The 17,538-nt window shown below is 36.9% G+C and overlaps 1 protein-coding gene across 8 annotated transcripts in view; it reads left to right on the top strand.

The window, feature by feature from the left end:
• The window catches only part of TBL1XR1 (TBL1X receptor 1), a 159,039-nt gene that overhangs the window by 127,574 nt on the left and 13,927 nt on the right, over window positions 1-17,538 (top strand). For all 8 annotated transcript variants that reach the window (XM_036243056.1, XM_036243048.1, XM_036243053.1 and 5 more), the window contains 7 exons: window positions 1,897-2,042; window positions 4,652-4,874; window positions 5,539-5,671; window positions 5,838-5,979; window positions 9,015-9,078; window positions 9,174-9,271; window positions 10,480-10,540. In XM_036243056.1, the coding sequence (XP_036098949.1) occupies window positions 4,709-4,874; window positions 5,539-5,671; window positions 5,838-5,979; window positions 9,015-9,078; window positions 9,174-9,271; window positions 10,480-10,540 (664 nt within the window). In that variant the 5' untranslated portion in view covers window positions 1,897-2,042; window positions 4,652-4,708. The remainder of the gene's footprint in view (window positions 1-1,896; window positions 2,043-4,651; window positions 4,875-5,538; window positions 5,672-5,837; window positions 5,980-9,014; window positions 9,079-9,173; window positions 9,272-10,479; window positions 10,541-17,538) is intronic.

Genomic DNA, 17,538 nt, shown 5'->3' with positions numbered 1-17,538 from the left:
AGTAAAGTGTAGTAGTTATGGCCATGGTCTCTGAATGAATTCTTACTCTCTTAACAGCTGTTTTCCCATTTACTAATTTAGATTATAAAGTAATACAATTATATATGCATGGTGCATGGTGAAGGCCCTCCATAAATACCATTTATCTTGAAATCTTACTTAAATTTTAATATCCTAAATCTCTAAGCCACTTGGCTGTTTAGCTTTTTTTCCTATTCACGATTTGCTGCAGAATTTATTTAGAGAGCGGTATGTAATTTAAAATAAAATCTCCCTCACTGCTTATGGATTTCACAGCCATGTTTCTCCCTTTCTCTCCATCCTTCCTAGTCTTTATTCTCAGCTTTCTACCCTGGTGATCTGGAGTCAACTCATATTCAAGTAGTTTTGGGTTTCCTGATAAGGGACAGTGTACAGAATGGTGGGTTTTTCCCATTGGTATGTTTTAGCCAAAATGATCTTGCCTGTTGGCAGAATCATGAGGTTAAAATGAAAGTCTTAAAGATAACATCTTTTTGTTTCTCACCGTGGATAGTTACAGGAATGGAATGGTTAGGTATTCTAAAGAGGGAAGGAGCCATGAGGAAAATCAGCCTGGGTGTATGTACCTTGTCTGTTAGACAACTGAAATATTAAACATTCTCTAGCCACATGCTGTTTGTGAGCCCATAGTACTGCACTATAGTAAGTGCCACATGGGGCATAACGTGCAAAAAAAAAGTACATGGACTAAGTACTAAAAACTTAAATCAGTTTAACCAAGACCCAAATAAGCTCATATTTATTTACTTTATTTAGTATGAAGGTTTCTTTATTTTAAATGTTTTTTTTTCTTTTCTTTTCTATTAGAGAGAGGAAGGAAGAGAGAGAGAGAGAGAAAAACATTGATGTGAGAGAGAAACATTGATCAGCTGCCTCCAACATGCCCTCAACTTGGGAACCAGCCTGTAACCTGGGCATGGATGCTCAAATCCACTGAGCCATACTGGCCAGGCAGTATGAAGGTTTCTTAACATTTTGTGTTTACATGTGTCATTTAATTGTTTTAAATACATTAGTGACAATTACTACTTAATGATAAGCTCTGGTAGATTTTTTTTTATTACCTTTTGGTCTATCAGTTTACTAGAATTTTACTTTTCACTTTGAACTTGGCTTGCATAAAAAGCAAGGCTAACAAAGAGATTTTTGTTATGTGAGTGTTTTGGTTTTAAGTATTTCAAATAAAAATTAAAGGATTGCTAATGGAGACAGATTAGATTTTCACTTACTAACTCATTTTCTAAAGCTTTCATTTAGGTGGGTTATTAACTGAGTGGCAAAGAATTAGTAATTTTTTTTAGCACTTAATTCATACCCTGGGTTTTAAGTATAAAGTTATTTTTCATTATTAAATTTCAATTTTCATATATTAGCGTTTGCTTTTTAGTAAGTACTTTTTAAAAACCTGCAAAAGATTGAATTTATAAGGTGCTTGACAATTTGTATGTAGAGATTTAAATATATTATAAAAATATTAACTGTCACTTAATTTATCTTGACCTAAATGATTTTGAGTGAAGTATTTGAGTCACATGATTTTCAAATGCTTTTTTCCAACTTTAAAGTTTGACGCTGTTTGTTGAGGGAAATTATCTGCCGCTGGTAAATTTTATATGTACTAGAAATTGTAAATAGCGCATTACATAATTAAAGTGAAAAAATACATAAAGATTAACATGTTTGGATTTTGATATTTCTTTTGTTTAAAAACATTATTTGACCTTAGCTACCAGTCTGCTGGGATTTCAAATAGGTGGGATGTAATTTTGAAAGATGATAAGTCTTTCGTTTGTGTCTTATATAGTATATTACCACTAGGAGAATAACTTGTTATAACCTTTCTTTTGCTTTTAGGATTTTCTCATTCGGCGTTTACTTTTGGTATAGAAAGCCATATCAGTCAGTCAAACATAAATGGTGCCCTCGTCCCTCCTGCTGCATTGATTTCTATCATCCAGAAAGGTCTACAGTATGTAGAGGCAGAAGTTAGTATTAATGAGGTAAGGAAGACTTATTTGAAATATTCTTACTCTTACATATGTTCAGTCTTAGATAAGACTGACATTTTGTTTGCTCATTCATTATCTGCCTTCAGTTTCTCTGGGTTAACAAAATTGAAGGGCGTTGTTCATAAGGTAGTGGTCAGGTCACATAGGCAAGGCATGTTGGCTCCCAATAGCCATCTCTGTAGCTTATTTCACTTCAAATGGTTTTATAAGTGGCCAGCTGATGAGGTTCACTGGTTGAGCGGCAGCCCATGCACCAAGAGGTCATTGGTCAATTCCCGGTCAGGGCACATGCCCAGGTTGTGGGCCGGATCCTTAGTGGTAGGCATGCAGGAGGTGGCCAATTGATGTCCTCTCTCATCAATATTTCCCTCTCTCTAAAATCAATAAAGAAAAATATTTAAAAAAATAAATGGTTTTATAAGTAAACAGTAAGAAATATATATTTTTTAAAACAACAGCACTATGCTGTAGAATGCTAGGACCATAATTGATGGTCTGAAAAATTAGAAAATCTCAACTTATTTGGTTATACTTGTTACTTTTGTAATCAGACCTTACTTATCTGTCTAGGTTCATCTCCCAATTCCACACCCCCACTCTTCTTCCCATTGCACATTTAATTCAAGTGATTAACTATCGCCTATTTTAGGTCCATATATTGGTAGTTTAACTCAGGTGTCAGCCAGTTGTGTCCCATGAACCAAATTGTGCCTGCTGCTTGTTAGTGTCAAGTTGGATCGGAACACATTCATGCTCATTCATTGACATACTGTCTGGCGAATTTTGTGCTTCTGTGGCAGAATTGAGTAGTTGTGACAGAGAACTTACGGTCTGCAAAACCTAAAATACTTACTATCTGGTCTTTACAGAAAAAGTTGCAAACGCTGGTCAGGATCATATATAGTCAGGATCTATGACAATGTGGAGCATTTACCTTATTTTTATTTCAGAGATTAATATCTTCCCCCTTTCCCTTCACAAAAATATGTGAACAAATACTTTCATAAGTATTTTTAAAACTGAAACATCCATGGCTTCTATATCAGTATTTATTACTATAATTATATAGTATACTAAAATTAATTTGATTGCCTTTGTTTTATCATCTCGGAGAAATTTGCTAATACTAAATTAAATGTGTCCTCACTGTCTTAGAGCACTTTCCCTCTAAAAGTATCCTTTACAGAGAGTGATAAACAATTTCCACCAGTAGCCAGAGATGAAGTCTTATTTTATCTGAAAATCTTTTTGTAGATTTAATATAATACTCCACAATGTGTCTGTATTGGTTGTAATATATTTTTAAATTACTTATAAATTAAAATACTTTCACCTGCTCCTCAAATACTCTAGTACTTGACAACTTAGAACCATATGCGGTGTTTTTGCAGCTCAGAGCACCCATCACCACTGCAGGTTGTCAGGAGTGCGTGGTCATTGGCTTCAGCAAGCCAGGCTTCACACACACATAGTGTTAACTTACAGTTTCTGTTTCTGACTTGCTCTGTGTTTGTGTCTCTTCTTGTGCTTGCTGGAGAACTTTTATTAATTGTGAACTTCCTACTATCCATGAAAGGAGCTTTGGAAAATTATAACAAGTCCATAAAATTAAAGAGTGCTAGCCTATGAGTTAAGATGTTGCTTCTCAACTGTCAGTGCACATACGACTACCCCAGAGAGCTTGTTAAAAATAATTCCTAAGCCCTTCAGAGATTTTGATTCTGTAGGTTTGAATCTACATTTCTAATAAGTTACCAGGTGATAGTGGTCATTGGATCACTCTTTGAGTAGCACTGGTTAAGAGATGCCAGCTGCTGTTGATTAGGTGTTTAACTGCAGCAGGTCTTTAAACCTTATTAAGCTTGAACTTTAATGGTAATAAAATGAAATATTGTGTGGCATAGTATCTGAGGTCTTTATATTTTAATATTTTAATCTAATCACAAGAAACTCTCAAGTCCAACAAAGCTATTATTTTTCCTTTATTGATTTTAGAGAGAAAGGGAGAGGGAGAGATAGCAACATTGATGAGAGTGAACATCGATTGGCCACCTCCTCATGCCCCCCACTGGGGATTTGGCCCACAACCTGGGCATGTGCCCTGACTGGGAATCAAACCTGTGACCTCTTTGTGCATGGGTCGACGCTCAACCACGAAGCCACACCAGCTGGGCTCAACAAAGCTATTTTTTTTTTAAAGTTTTTGGTTTTAAAAAAGTATTTTCTATAATGTAGATTGTGTGGAATGATTTCATATTGGTCATTGCTTTTGATTAATAGAATTTTGGAATATAATTAATAATCCTTTCCATTATGTGGACCTACTTGTTACTTCTTTCAGTATTTCAGCTTTATCTGTGCAACATATAACAATGTGAACCAGGTGAGGAGAAATAATTAAACAGCTACTTGCAGTTGCTTCCTGATGTTTCTTTCTTCCCTCTGACTCCTTTCCTTCTTGCGTACATTCAGAAAATTATCTAAAAGTGTTCTGTCTTGGAATGGGGCTTTTCATTTCTGCTGTTGACTTGTATGAATACAAATTACCCTAAATGTGTTACCTTTGATTTTTTTCTTCTCTCATAATTTTTCAAATCCAGGATGGTACCTTGTTCGATGGTCGACCAATAGAGTCTCTGTCGCTGATAGATGCCGTAATGCCTGATGTAGTACAAACAAGACAACAAGCTTACAGAGATAAGCTTGCACAGCAACAAGCTGCAGCTGCTGCAGCTGCCGCAGCTGCTACCAACCAACAAGGATCTGCAAAAAATGGAGAAAACACAGCAAACGGGGAGGAGAATGGAGCACATACTATAGCAAGTGAGCTGAGATAATTTTTAAAAATTCCTTTTCAGGAGACATGTTTTGCTTTAAAGGGATGTCCATGCATGCCTCTTCTAAGCTAAAATAACATCTCTCATTTATGCCAACGTATTCCCCTACCTCCTGTCACACAGTTCAGACTTTAATCCCTCAAGCTCCAGAAAGCTAGGCTTACATTTATGGATTTTATTTTGTTTTCAAAAACATATTTAGAAATCATTTTTCTTTGGTTAAATGAATTTTGTGTCTGCATTTGATTTCTAAATAAAATTTATAATACTGGTCATTAACAAACACAGTGAAGCTCTGACATGGAGATATAAAGGCAGCTCTCATGTTCTAGGAATGATATCAGCAACCCCTACTGGCGGGAACTCAGAATAGTATTGGCAGGGATTATATTGAGTTCAAACTGCTTGATCATGTTAGTCATGTTTGTGGGTCTAACCTTTTGCAGTCTGTTTCTACCCTCACCCGCCAGCCCTACCTCTAAACACATGCTCAGATATAGTGCGGTCGTACTTAACTGAAGATAAGAATTCATTCCCCATGTGATAATACTCTGCAGTCAAGTTACACTATGTATTATAAAGGAGGTATTTCCCCCTGCATGTTGTAATATTACTTAACTGGAATTTTCCACTTGTTTCATGTGCTGCAGATAATCATACTGATATGATGGAGGTGGATGGGGATGTTGAAATTCCTCCTAACAAGGCAGTCGTGTTACGGGGTCATGAGTCTGAGGTGTTCATCTGTGCCTGGAACCCTGTTAGTGATCTCCTGGCATCGGGGTATGTTTCTCAGAGTGAAACTAAAAGAGATACTGGAAATGAAATTACTGACATTATGGTTTTGTCTTATTAATGTAGGATATAAATATGGTTGTTTTTTTTTATTTAAAATTCTGGGATACTTGAGAATATTATGAGGATTTAAAATGTATTGCATACTTTGTAGGTCCGGAGACTCAACAGCGAGAATATGGAATCTTAGTGAAAACAGCACTAGTGGCTCCACACAGTTAGTACTCAGACATTGTATACGAGAAGGAGGGCAAGATGTCCCAAGCAACAAGGACGTGACCTCTCTAGATTGGAATGTGAGTACCACTGTGTTGTCCATGGTGGATGTAATTATACTAGTACACTTCTTTGAGCCTTGGACTCATGGCAGGGTTTGTCCCATTGTTCAGATATTTTTTAATTTCACTAACTAATAAGAACAACAAACTATTCTCACATGTATTAAAAACAAAGCCTGGCCGTGAGCAGTCAGACCAAGGTTAGGCTTCCAGCTCTTCAGTATATCTAACAGCAGAACCTGCGGCAAGTTGGTGGTCGCCCATTCTGTGCTTCCTTTTCCTCACACGTATGGTAAAAGTGTGATAGAGGTGCCTACACCAGTGAGATAATAGATGGAAATCCATGGCAGGCACATACTAAGTCCTTAGCTAGGAAGTCCTGTGCTGGGGGGTAAGAGAAATCTGTATAATAAAAACATGTTCTTATTTTTCTTATTTTGCTGTGATCTGATGAAAACTTCACTGCCAACTAACTGCCTCTTGGGGACCATTAATCTAGATTACTTCCAAGTTCTACTCTAGCAGTAGTAATCTTATAATTCTCTGATTCATTGTATGATTTAACACCTTTCAGGGATAACTTGACTATCCTGACTTACCAGAAAGTTTGTTTTTATTGTTGATAAAGCTTCACCCTCGCAGTTTAACATCTTTATTAATTTCCATTCCCTTGATTAATATGTGGAAAATTTGCATTTGTAAGGTTCCTATATATTTTCCTTTGTTCCATGTTGCCTCTTAACTTTGCATCCACTTTTTACCTCTCTTCCCTCCCTCCCCCGCCCAAGAAGCCTTTTAGACTATTTCAATGTTACCAAGAAGTTTAGGAGTTGGCTCCTAAGCTCTTCCTTAGCAAGTGAATATCTTTTCCCCCTGGCTTCTCCTTAACTACTCAGAGACCATGTTAATTTAATGAAATTTTTATAGTTTACACCGAAAAGGATGATACAAATGTTGACTTGTTGAGTTTGGTGATTCTGAACTGCAAGTTACAGTTTTAAAACATGGACTTTTCAAAAATGTATTATTCACTATGTACTTGAATCTTCCACTAAAAGGCAAAAACATTATCCTTGATCAGTGATTTTTTTTATTTTTTATTTTCATTTTTTAATCCTCACCCAAGGACACTTTCACATGTACAGTTGCCCTCGTTTATTGCGGTTAATCAGTTCTAGACTCTACGGTGATAAATGAATTTCCGCTAAGTAGGATTCTTTATTTATACACAGTCGTCCCTCGCCACTTTGCGCTTTGACTTTCGTGGCTTCGCTCTACTGTGAAGGGACGAGGGACAACTGTATCTTCAGACAGAGTGAGGGGGGGGAGAGAGAGAGACAGAGAGAGAGAAACATCAATGTGAGAGAGACACATCGGCTGGTTGCCACCCGCACAATCCCAACCAGGGCTGGGGATGAACTGCAACCGAGGCATGTGCCCTTGGCTGGAATCGAACCCAGGACTCTTTGGTCCATGGGCCTATACTTTAACCACTGAGCCAAACCAGCCAGGGTCATTTTTGACGACTAAAGCAAGAACCTGACATATTTGACGTTATCAAGTATTTTTTTTCCATCTTTAGTGGATCATGAACTATAATATTTGGGGACTACTAGTTTATTTATTTACTTATTTGTCTTTATTGATTTTAGAGAGAGAGGAAGGGAGAGGGAGAGAGAGATAGAAACATCAATGGGAGAGAACATTGATTGGCCCCCTCCCACTAGGAATCGAACGAGCAACCTCTTGGTGCATGGGTTGACACTCAACCACTGAGCTACACCAGCTGGGCTGGGGGCCACTAGTTTAAAAGAAACTTCCCATTGTGCAGAGTCTGGAAATAAGCTTTTGCTTTAAGCTTCAACTTGAATGCCTCATCCTCGGGTAGAACCATAGGGGATTTCTAAATCCTGGCAGGACTGATTCTACAACCCGAGTACTAGCATTTGCTTGTTACTTACCTGTACAGCTAAGTGGCTTGAGAGGTCTGAAAATGATGAAATTTTCAGTTCCCTTACCAAAAAGCATCAACACAGTACTGGGTAAGGCCCTGGCCTGTGTGGCAAGCATTGTCCCATGTACTGAAAGGTTGCTGGTCCTGGGAATTGCAGGCTATATCCCCTGTGGGAGGTGTGCGGGAGGCAGCTGACGGATGTTTCTCTTTCACATCAATACAATCTCTAAAAAATAAGAAAAGAAAGTACTGGGTAAGGCAGGATTTCATTCTGTGTCTCCAGTAAGGCTTCCCCATCCCAGCAACAGTTTAATGTGCTCTGTAACTCTCATTTTCATAGTATGTCATAGCTGTCCTCCGTTGTGCCATTCATCAGAGCAAGGCACAGCAAGGGAGTGGAGGATCAGAGGAACTGGAGTGTTCTCTTCCTAGTAAAGTGGTCCAGGAAGCTATACCCAATTTCTTTTACTGTCGAGTCACCTGTACTCTTCTCTGGCTCTTTTTCTTGTGTTGTCTTTTTTTATTGGTAAGGATTTCATGTTTGGAAAGAATTAACAAAGGAAAGGAACATTAATGATATTGAAGAACCTGGTCATATGAAACAGTATTGTTTGTATCATATCATATACTTTATTTAGACAGTAAAAGTTTTAACAGGGCCATATAAAAACTTTTAATCATAATGAAATAAAGTGGAAAATTTTGCTTTTTACTTCTATTCAGTCATTAGAAGGCTATGATTCTGATGTCCTTCCCAGTCTGTATCTTTAGACACGTGCATCAGTAAGGATACAGCAGACCTCAGCATGCAGGGGTGATGTGGATCCTGTTCCAGGGCAGGTCCTGCCATCTCTTGAGATCTGGACACAGGCCTGCACATGGGCTGGCTGAGGGCTGCCAGGATCAGGATCCCAGCCTCCCGGCGTGAAGGGTGCTCTGTGGGCCTGGGCGGCACTCCCACACAGGCAAAACGGAAACAGTTTTGAAATGGAGAATATCAAGGATTTACCGTACCTAGGATTTAAACATGAAATATTCTAAACAACGATTAAATGCCCTTTCTGGACTACATAATTGAAAGAATATGTTTCTCTGGCAGAGTGAAGGTACACTTCTAGCAACTGGTTCGTATGACGGGTTTGCCAGAATATGGACTAAAGATGGTAAATGAAACATTTTTCTTTTTATTTGTTGTTGTTGGTCTGAGTTTTAAAGTTTGAAGTAATTTAAATTTTTTTTTTTTTTTTTTTAATATTAGGTAATCTTGCTAGCACCTTAGGGCAGCATAAAGGCCCTATATTTGCATTAAAATGGAATAAGAAAGGAAATTTCATCTTAAGTGCTGGAGTAGATAAGGTAAAAGAACATTAAATTCTGTAAAGGTTAATGTGTTACAGAGTATAATTGAAAATAATATTTTTTCTGCTAATTGCATAAACAATAAAACACTCATATTTGGGAAAATCAGGTATGAATTTATGATGGTAATAGAAATACTTTCTTAGATTTTTTTTTTTGTCAGCTCATTTCTGAACCTACTCATCAGAATGCCTTTTATACTTTATCTGTGTGACTAGACTCGTTTTTGCTGGAATTTGAGCCGTAATGAACACCACACTTCCCATATTCTTTGCTTCCCTTCTAATGTTTCTAGTTTATCTCATCAGTGAGTATGGTTCTGGAGTGATTCCATGGGAAATCTTAGAGCCAGTCTATTAGCTGAACTCCCGGTGCTTAATTGAAAATGTAAGAAATGCAGGATCTTTCTAGCTTTTTTGACCTAATTAGGCTGGTAAATATGCAGGTTGAAAATATGGCCTTCTTTCTCCTTTATTTTCTTAGGTCATCCCCTTTACCACGAATCTAGGAAAATACATGCTTGTAGGTAATCTGGGGAGAATACATGGTAGTCAGAAGGGAAGTATGTAGAGAGACAAAAAAGGAAAGAAAGGGGAAGGAGGCCCGGAATGAGAGGGGAAAGCCCTGTTCAGTCACTGCACTGTGCAGTCCTTTCCATCCTCAGTTACAGAAGTAGTGATGAGGAGGGTGAATATATCCATTCAGATTTACATGTCAGACTTTGATGTCATTAATATAAGAGATAGTTTAAATATTGTCAAAGTAGCTGTCTTTGTATGTAAATGTAGCTTTAAAAATCTTAATACTGAGATTTGACTGACTACTTTGTTAACTAAGAACTTTTCTCCTTATATCTTAATAGCTATAAAACATGTTACATTAAATACACTATAGCAATGGAATTTTTTAAGCAATCTAATAAAATGTCTGGTACTTTGTTGACAAACCAATAATTGTTATTTCAAGTAAATTGATTGATGAAAAACCATCAGGAAAAATTAAACTACTTTATAGTCATATACCCCTCCCCCAGCCCTGAAAGTAGAGTATAGCCTTATTGTACTAGTTAGGAAAAGTAAATGTTAAAAATTAATTCCACTCTGACATTCCATATTGCTTTAATATAGTTAGGAATCTAATTATGCATCCATAATAAGTTCTTTTAACTTCTTAGCAATTTATTTTTCTTTTGTATTTAATCTCAGACAACAATTATTTGGGATGCGCATACTGGTGAAGCCAAGCAACAGTTTCCTTTTCATTCAGGTAAATCATTACAATTTGTATGAGAACTGAAGTTTTTTTGTTTTGTTTTGTTTTTCTAATTAAACTTTTAACAGCATAAATTCATTTAAAATTTTGAAATATCATATGTCAATCTTGTTACTAGTTCTTTGAGAGGTTGATGTTTCATGACTTTCATTCAGATTGTTACTTGTCAGAGGATCATCAAAAATTTTCTGTGAAATGTGTTGTAACAGCATTTGAGGCCTGGTTGGCATTATTGAATGGTAAGGACATAGATTTTTGAATCAGGAGGTCTAGGTTTGAATGTCAGTTTCACCCCACTTAACAAGCTTTAAGACTGAGCAATTCACTTAACCTTTCTGAGCCTCATTTTCTCTATCTGTAAATGGAGTATAATACCACCTATCTGTTTTGAGGATAAGACTAAGTAATGTATTTGAAAATACTGTATAAATTCCTACAAATTTAGGTATTGTTATCATTTTGGATTGATGTATCTAAATCAGTCCACCTGTGTACATAAAATAAAAATTGGGCTTTTTCAGTGTGTTGGAACTTTGGTGCTATGGGTAGACTTTTTCTTTTAAGAAATAATTTGATACTTAGTCTTGACCCTAAAAATAGTGTGCTCCGTACTCCGTGATGTACAGCCATGCACCAGGGCGCACAACCAGACGAGCAGAGACAGTGCAGCATGGAGCCTTTGTACCTGCTCAGGGGGTTTCCTGGTGACAGTAGTTTGTATTAAACTGGAACAAGACACCTACTAACTGTTAGAACAGTAGTTTTAATAGTACCTGATTTAAGTGCTTCTTTCAAGGTTTTGGACTGATACAGAAGAGCTTTCATTTGGAGGTTGACTAAAGTAACTGGTTATTTTCAAATCTGTGTAACATCTTTTTTACAGACAATGGAACGGCATCATTTCTAAAACAAACTTACAGCTTCTGGCAATTTGCTTTTTTGTCTTTCTCTATTTAGTGTGACTAAACAATCAAATAAGGTACAAAATTATTTTTGAAATAATTTGAAATTATTTTTCTGTAGTATCTAACATAATTTTGCAAGTATACTGCTAAACAATTCAGCTTGATTACAGTTTACCACATTAGTGGGCATTTACACATCAGTTTTTGTTCACCTTTGCTTCTAGTCTTCACCCAAATAGAATTCTGTTAGACCTCTGGCTCTTTCGCCTGAAAGTTTCTCCTTCCTCCTAGAAGTGATGATGTATTAAAATGCATGTGTGTGTGTGTGTGTTACTGTTACTAGCTACTATGTAATGTGTACCACCTTTGTGCTAGAGGTGCTGTTCTATTATATGTGACCCCATTTAGTCCTGGCGACAACCTGATGAGGTAGATGGTATTAAGGTCATTTCACAAGTAAAGAAGCTTTTTACCCATGGTATCCTTTCTTGCCATGCCTTTTGGTTCTTTAACCAGCTTTACTGAGGTGTAGTTGACAGAAAGTTAATATAGGGTGGGGCCAAAGTGGGTCTACAGTTGTGAGTATGTGAAACACAGTTTATTTTTGTATTATTATTAATTAATAACTATTTTATTTTCCATATGAGCAACTGTAAACCTACTTTGGCCCCACCCTGTATACATATTTAAATCGTACAATTGGGTTTGTTTTGACATATGTATGTACCATTGAATCTGTCACCACACCCAAGACATTGAATTACTGTGTCTTCAGAAGTTTGGCTTCAGAAGTTTCCTCCTGCCCCTTTGTGATCCATGCCCTATCCCCAGACAACCACTCATAGTCTTGCTGATGTAATCAGGATCACACCATATGATTCTTTTTTGGTCTGGCTGTTTTCACTCTGAATAATTATTTTGCTTTCCTTTCAATTGATGAGTAATATTCCATTATGTAGATATATACCACAGTTTATTATTTATCACCTGCTGAAGCACATTTGGGTTGTTTTCAGTTTTTGCTTATTAACAAAGCCACTATCGACATTCATGTACACAAGTAGTTTTTGTATGGACTTGTGCTTTCATTTCTCCTGTGTGAATACCTAGGAATAGAGTGACTAGATCATATAGTAGGTGTATGTTTAACTTGTTGATAAACTGTCAAACTGTTTTCCAGAGTACATTTTTTAAATTGGTTTACATTATCACCAGCAGTGGGTAGTAGCTCTGGATTCTGTCAGCACTTTTTATGTGGGCAGTCTTTTTCATTGTAACTACTCTAAGATGTGTGTAGTGGTATCTCACTGTGGTTTTAATGCGCATTTCCTAATGACCAGTTAATGTTGAGCGTCTTGTCATGTGCTCATTTACCATCTTTATGTCTTCGTTGGTGAAGTGCCTGTTTAAATAGTTGGACTTTTTATTTAATTTTGTCTTCTTACTAAGTTTTGGGAGTTCTTTTTGTATTCTGGATGCAAGTCTTTTATCAGGTGCTTACAAATGTTATCTTGCAGTGTGTGGCTTGTCTTTGCATTGTTTTGACAATACCCTTGGAGATCAGAAGTTATTAATGTTGATGAATTCCATAATTTACTAACTTCTTTATGTGTCATGCTTTTGGAAGTTGATTGAGGTCACTGAATTGAGGCCTTTCTGCTTTTCTAATGTAGATATTTAGTGCTATAAATTTACCTCTAGCTAATTAGTACTTAGTGACAGCTCACAATTTTTATATGTTGTGTTTTCATTCATTTCTTAATACTTTCCACTTTTGATTTCTTCTTTGACTTTAGAAGAGTGTTAATTTCTGAATATTTGGAAAGTTTCCAGAGATATTTGTAATATTGATTTCTATTTAATTTCGTTGCTCCCATAAATGTCATTTAGGTCAAGTTGTTTGGTGGTGATGTTCAGATTTTTTTATAGCCTCACTGATTTTTCTGTCTACTCATGTCATCCATTGAGAGAGGGGTATTGAAATTGTCAACAAAGTTGGAAACAATGATTTTGTTTCCTTTGGAGTTCTGTTAGTTTTCACTTTATGTATTTTGAAACAATGTTATTAGGGGCATGAACATTTAGGAGTGTTACATCCTGATGTCTAAATGACCCTTTCATCATTTTGTTAATGACTATCTTTTTTTCCATTTTATTTCCTGTTCGCTGAAATCTACTTTGTCTGATACTAATATAGCTCTTCCAGTTTTCTTTCAATTAGTGTTGGCGTAGAATATATTTTTCCATCCTTTTACTTTCAATCTATTGATGTCTTTATATTTGAAGTGTATTTTATGTAAGTAGTATATCATGGCTTGTTATTCAGTATCAACCTCTGTCTTGTAATGATATTTAGGTTATTTACAGTTAATGTGATTGTTGATATGTTACATTTAAATTATGTTTCTATGTAGCTTCCTTTCTTCCACCTTTAGGATTAATTAAATATTTTTATGATTACATTTTTTTCTTTTTTGATGTGTTAATAACAAATAATTTTTAAATTCTCACCCAAGGATATGCTTATTGCTTAAATTCTTTTTTTTTGTTTGTTTTTTTTTTTTTTTGAGAGAAACATCACTGGCTGCCTTCTGCACACCTGCTACTGGGAATCAAGCCCACAACCTGGACATGTGCCCTGTCCGGGTGTCAAACTAGCCACCTTTTGGTGCATGGGACAACACTCAACCAACTGAGCCAAATTGGCCAGGGCTAACTATATGCATTTTTCTGTATCACTTTATATATAAGGGACTTGAGCATCCACAGATTTTTTTTTTAAGTAATTGTTTCCTCTTTATTGAGTTTAGAGAGAGAGGAAGAGAGAGGTAGAGAAACATCGATGAGAGAAAACATCGATTGGGCATGTGTCCCAGGAATCGAACCGGCGGCCTCTTGGCGCATGGGTCGACGCTCAACCACTGAACCACACTGGCCAGACACATCCACAGACTTTGATATCTGTGGGCTTTCTGGCACCCATCCCCTGCAGATACCATGGGATGATTGTAGTTGATTTTTTCGGGAGTCAGAAGTTATACATGGACTTCTGATGGCAGGAGGTTGACATCTGCATCATTCAGCTGTAATTGCAAGTGCTTTGATGTCCTTGTCTGCTAATCCTAACATGACTTTTCTCTTTAGTTTGTCATATTTTACTGCACCTCTGCGTGCCTTGTTACTTTTGGTTGGAAGTGGAATGTTTTGAGTTTTGCCTTGTCGGTTGCTGTATATTTTTGTATTCTTTTGTTGTTGTTATTAATCCTCACCTGAGAATATTTTTCCATTGATTTTTAGATAGAGCGGAAGGGAGGGAGGGAAGGAGGGACGTCAATGTGAGAGAGACACATTGGTCGCCTCCCACACAACCGTGACTGAGGCCAGGGATGGAACCTGCAACCTAGGTACATGCCCTTGACTAGGAATCAAACCCGAGACCCTTTGGTCTACAGGCCGATACTCTAACCTCTGAGCCAAACATGTCAGGGGTATTTTTGTATTCTTTTTTTTTTTTTATCCTCACCCGAGGATATTTTTCCATTTTTTGTACAGATAGAGTGGGAGGGAGAGAGAGGAAGGGAGAGAGAGAGAGAAACATCGACGTGAAGGGACACATCGAGTGGTCGCCACTCGCACGACCAACCAGGGCCGGGGACAAACTGCAACCGAAGTACGTGCCCTTAGCGGAAACCGAACCCGGGTCTCTCCAGACCGCAGGCCGACGCTCTAACCGCTGAGCCAAACTGGCCAGGGCTATTTTTGTATTCTTATAAATATATTTGTGAACTTTGTTCTGGGACACAGTTAAGAAATAGTTTGATCCTTTGAAGTCTTGCTTATAAGATTGTTAAATGACAGTGAAACAGTGCTCATTTTAGGGCTAGTTATTTTCCAGCACTGAGGCAAAAACATTAAGTGTACTGTAACCAGTCTTCCATGAATCATGAGGTTTCTGGTCTGACAGGTGGATACAGACACTATTTCTAGCCTTGTGTTTCAGGCATTGTTTCTTCTAATCTTTCTGAGTTGTTGTTCATTCCCAGATCTCAGCTAATAGCCTCACATACTTGTGCTGAATATGTGAGTCGGAGTTCTCTGCATAGCTCTCTCCTTTCCAATACTTTGTTCTATGAATTCTACTGCCTTTGTCTCCCTAGATTCTTAGCTTTGTCTGTTCAACTCAGGAATTTCATGGATCTCTTCCTAGGGAGATTTCTTTGTCCTGTGCCAAGACCTGGACATTTTTTTTCCCAGATTGTAAACTCGGGCAATTTTGAAGGCAAATTGTTGGTTGGGTTTCCCTTCTCTCAGGAACCACTGTCGTTTGTTGTCTGATATCCATTGTCTTGAACTAGTATTTCATATATTTTGAAGTTTTGGGGTTGTTTGGGGCAGGAGGTAAATATGGTCCCTGTCACTTAATCTTGACCAGAAAAGGAAGTCTACCACGCTTTTAAAATTAATTGTATTTTAATTCCTATACTAAATGTTCTCGTATGTACACTCCTGTAGAATGCATAAATCATGATTATAGATGAGTTACAATGAGTTACCACTTCATACCCATGAGGACAATCATAAAAAGTACCAATGTTCATGAGGATGTGGAGAAATTAGGACCCTTATACTTTGTTAGTTGTTATGTGAAATGGTACATTCACTGTGGAAAACAGTATGGCAGTTACTGTAAAAGCTAAACGTAGAGTTACCATGTGACCTAGCACTTCTGCTACCAGGTATGTGTCTAAAGAACTGGAAGTGGGGACTTGAACAGGTTCTTATTTGTCTGTGATTGGAGCAGCAGCATTCACAATGGCCAGAAGGTGGAAACGACCCGGGTCTGTGCACACCTGGATGAATAAACCAAATTTGGTGTATACATTCAGTTAATTATTACTCAGCCATGGAAAGGAAGGAAGTGTGACACATGCTACATCATCAGTGAACCTTATACACATTACGCTAAGTAGAGTAAACCAGACACAGATGGACAAATAGTGTGATTCTCCTTATATGAAATAATTATAGTAAGCATATATACAAAAGCTAAAGATTAGAGGTTAGCAGGGGTGGGGGTGGGAGAAGTGGGGAGTTATTGCTTAAAGAGTTTCTCTTTGGGATGATGAAAATTTTAGAACTAGTGATGGTTGTACAACAGTATGGATGTAATTAATACCACTGAATTGTACACTTAATAAAATGATGTTTTATGTTACATGTGACTACAATATTTAAAAATTAGTAATGTAATACACCAAAAAACATTGAATTATATATTTTAAATGGGTGAATTTTATGGCATGTGAATTATATATGCATAAAACTGTTTTAAAAAACAAAGCAAATGAGTAACAAATGCCTTTCTTCCCTGCCCTCATAGGTTTGTTCATTACCTTTGTAACTTACGAAGGATACCCAGGTTAACAAAAATAAATCAGAATTGGAGGACACAGAAATTTAAATCTCAGCTTCAGGATTTTAAAAGTTTGTGTAACTCTGGGCAAATTAACTTTTCTTAGACATCTATTATGTGTAAAATGAGACCAGTAATAGCAAACACACCTCTCATATATTGCTTACATAAAAGTACATTTACATTAGAGGTCTGTTTTTATCCTAAAGAACTCGTATTACCTGGACTCATTTTATTTTAGGAATAAATGTAAAGTAAGAAGGCACATGTTCTTGGATTGCACCAATCCATAAGCATCGCATCTTCTGAGCCAGACATACACAGAGGCATTGGTCACACAACTCGTGTTGCAGCATTCCCCAGCCTCCCCGTTACCTGGACCCGCTGATACAGTTTGTTTTTGTTTTGTTTAGAACCTAACGGTGTGTGTTTGAATACTACTTCTTATTTTCTCCTACTAATGTTTTGTAGATAGCTCTGCAACAAGTTTTTATAACCCTGGTGCATCATGACAGATATTTGGCCTTCTTCATAGCAACTTATCATACCTTTAGTTGTCTTCTAAATTAATTTGATTTTTCAGGTCTTTTTTTCCTTATTTCTTAATACTTGAACAAATTCTTTGCCTAAGAAACATTTTTTATACTGATTTTTGAAATATCTGAAGTAATATA

This window comes from Molossus molossus, unplaced genomic scaffold, assembly GCF_014108415.1.
Source record: "Molossus molossus isolate mMolMol1 unplaced genomic scaffold, mMolMol1.p scaffold_m16_p_5, whole genome shotgun sequence".
NCBI classification, from domain to species: Eukaryota; Metazoa; Chordata; class Mammalia; order Chiroptera; family Molossidae; genus Molossus; species Molossus molossus.
This window is presented reverse-complemented; position numbering and strand designations above follow the sequence as displayed.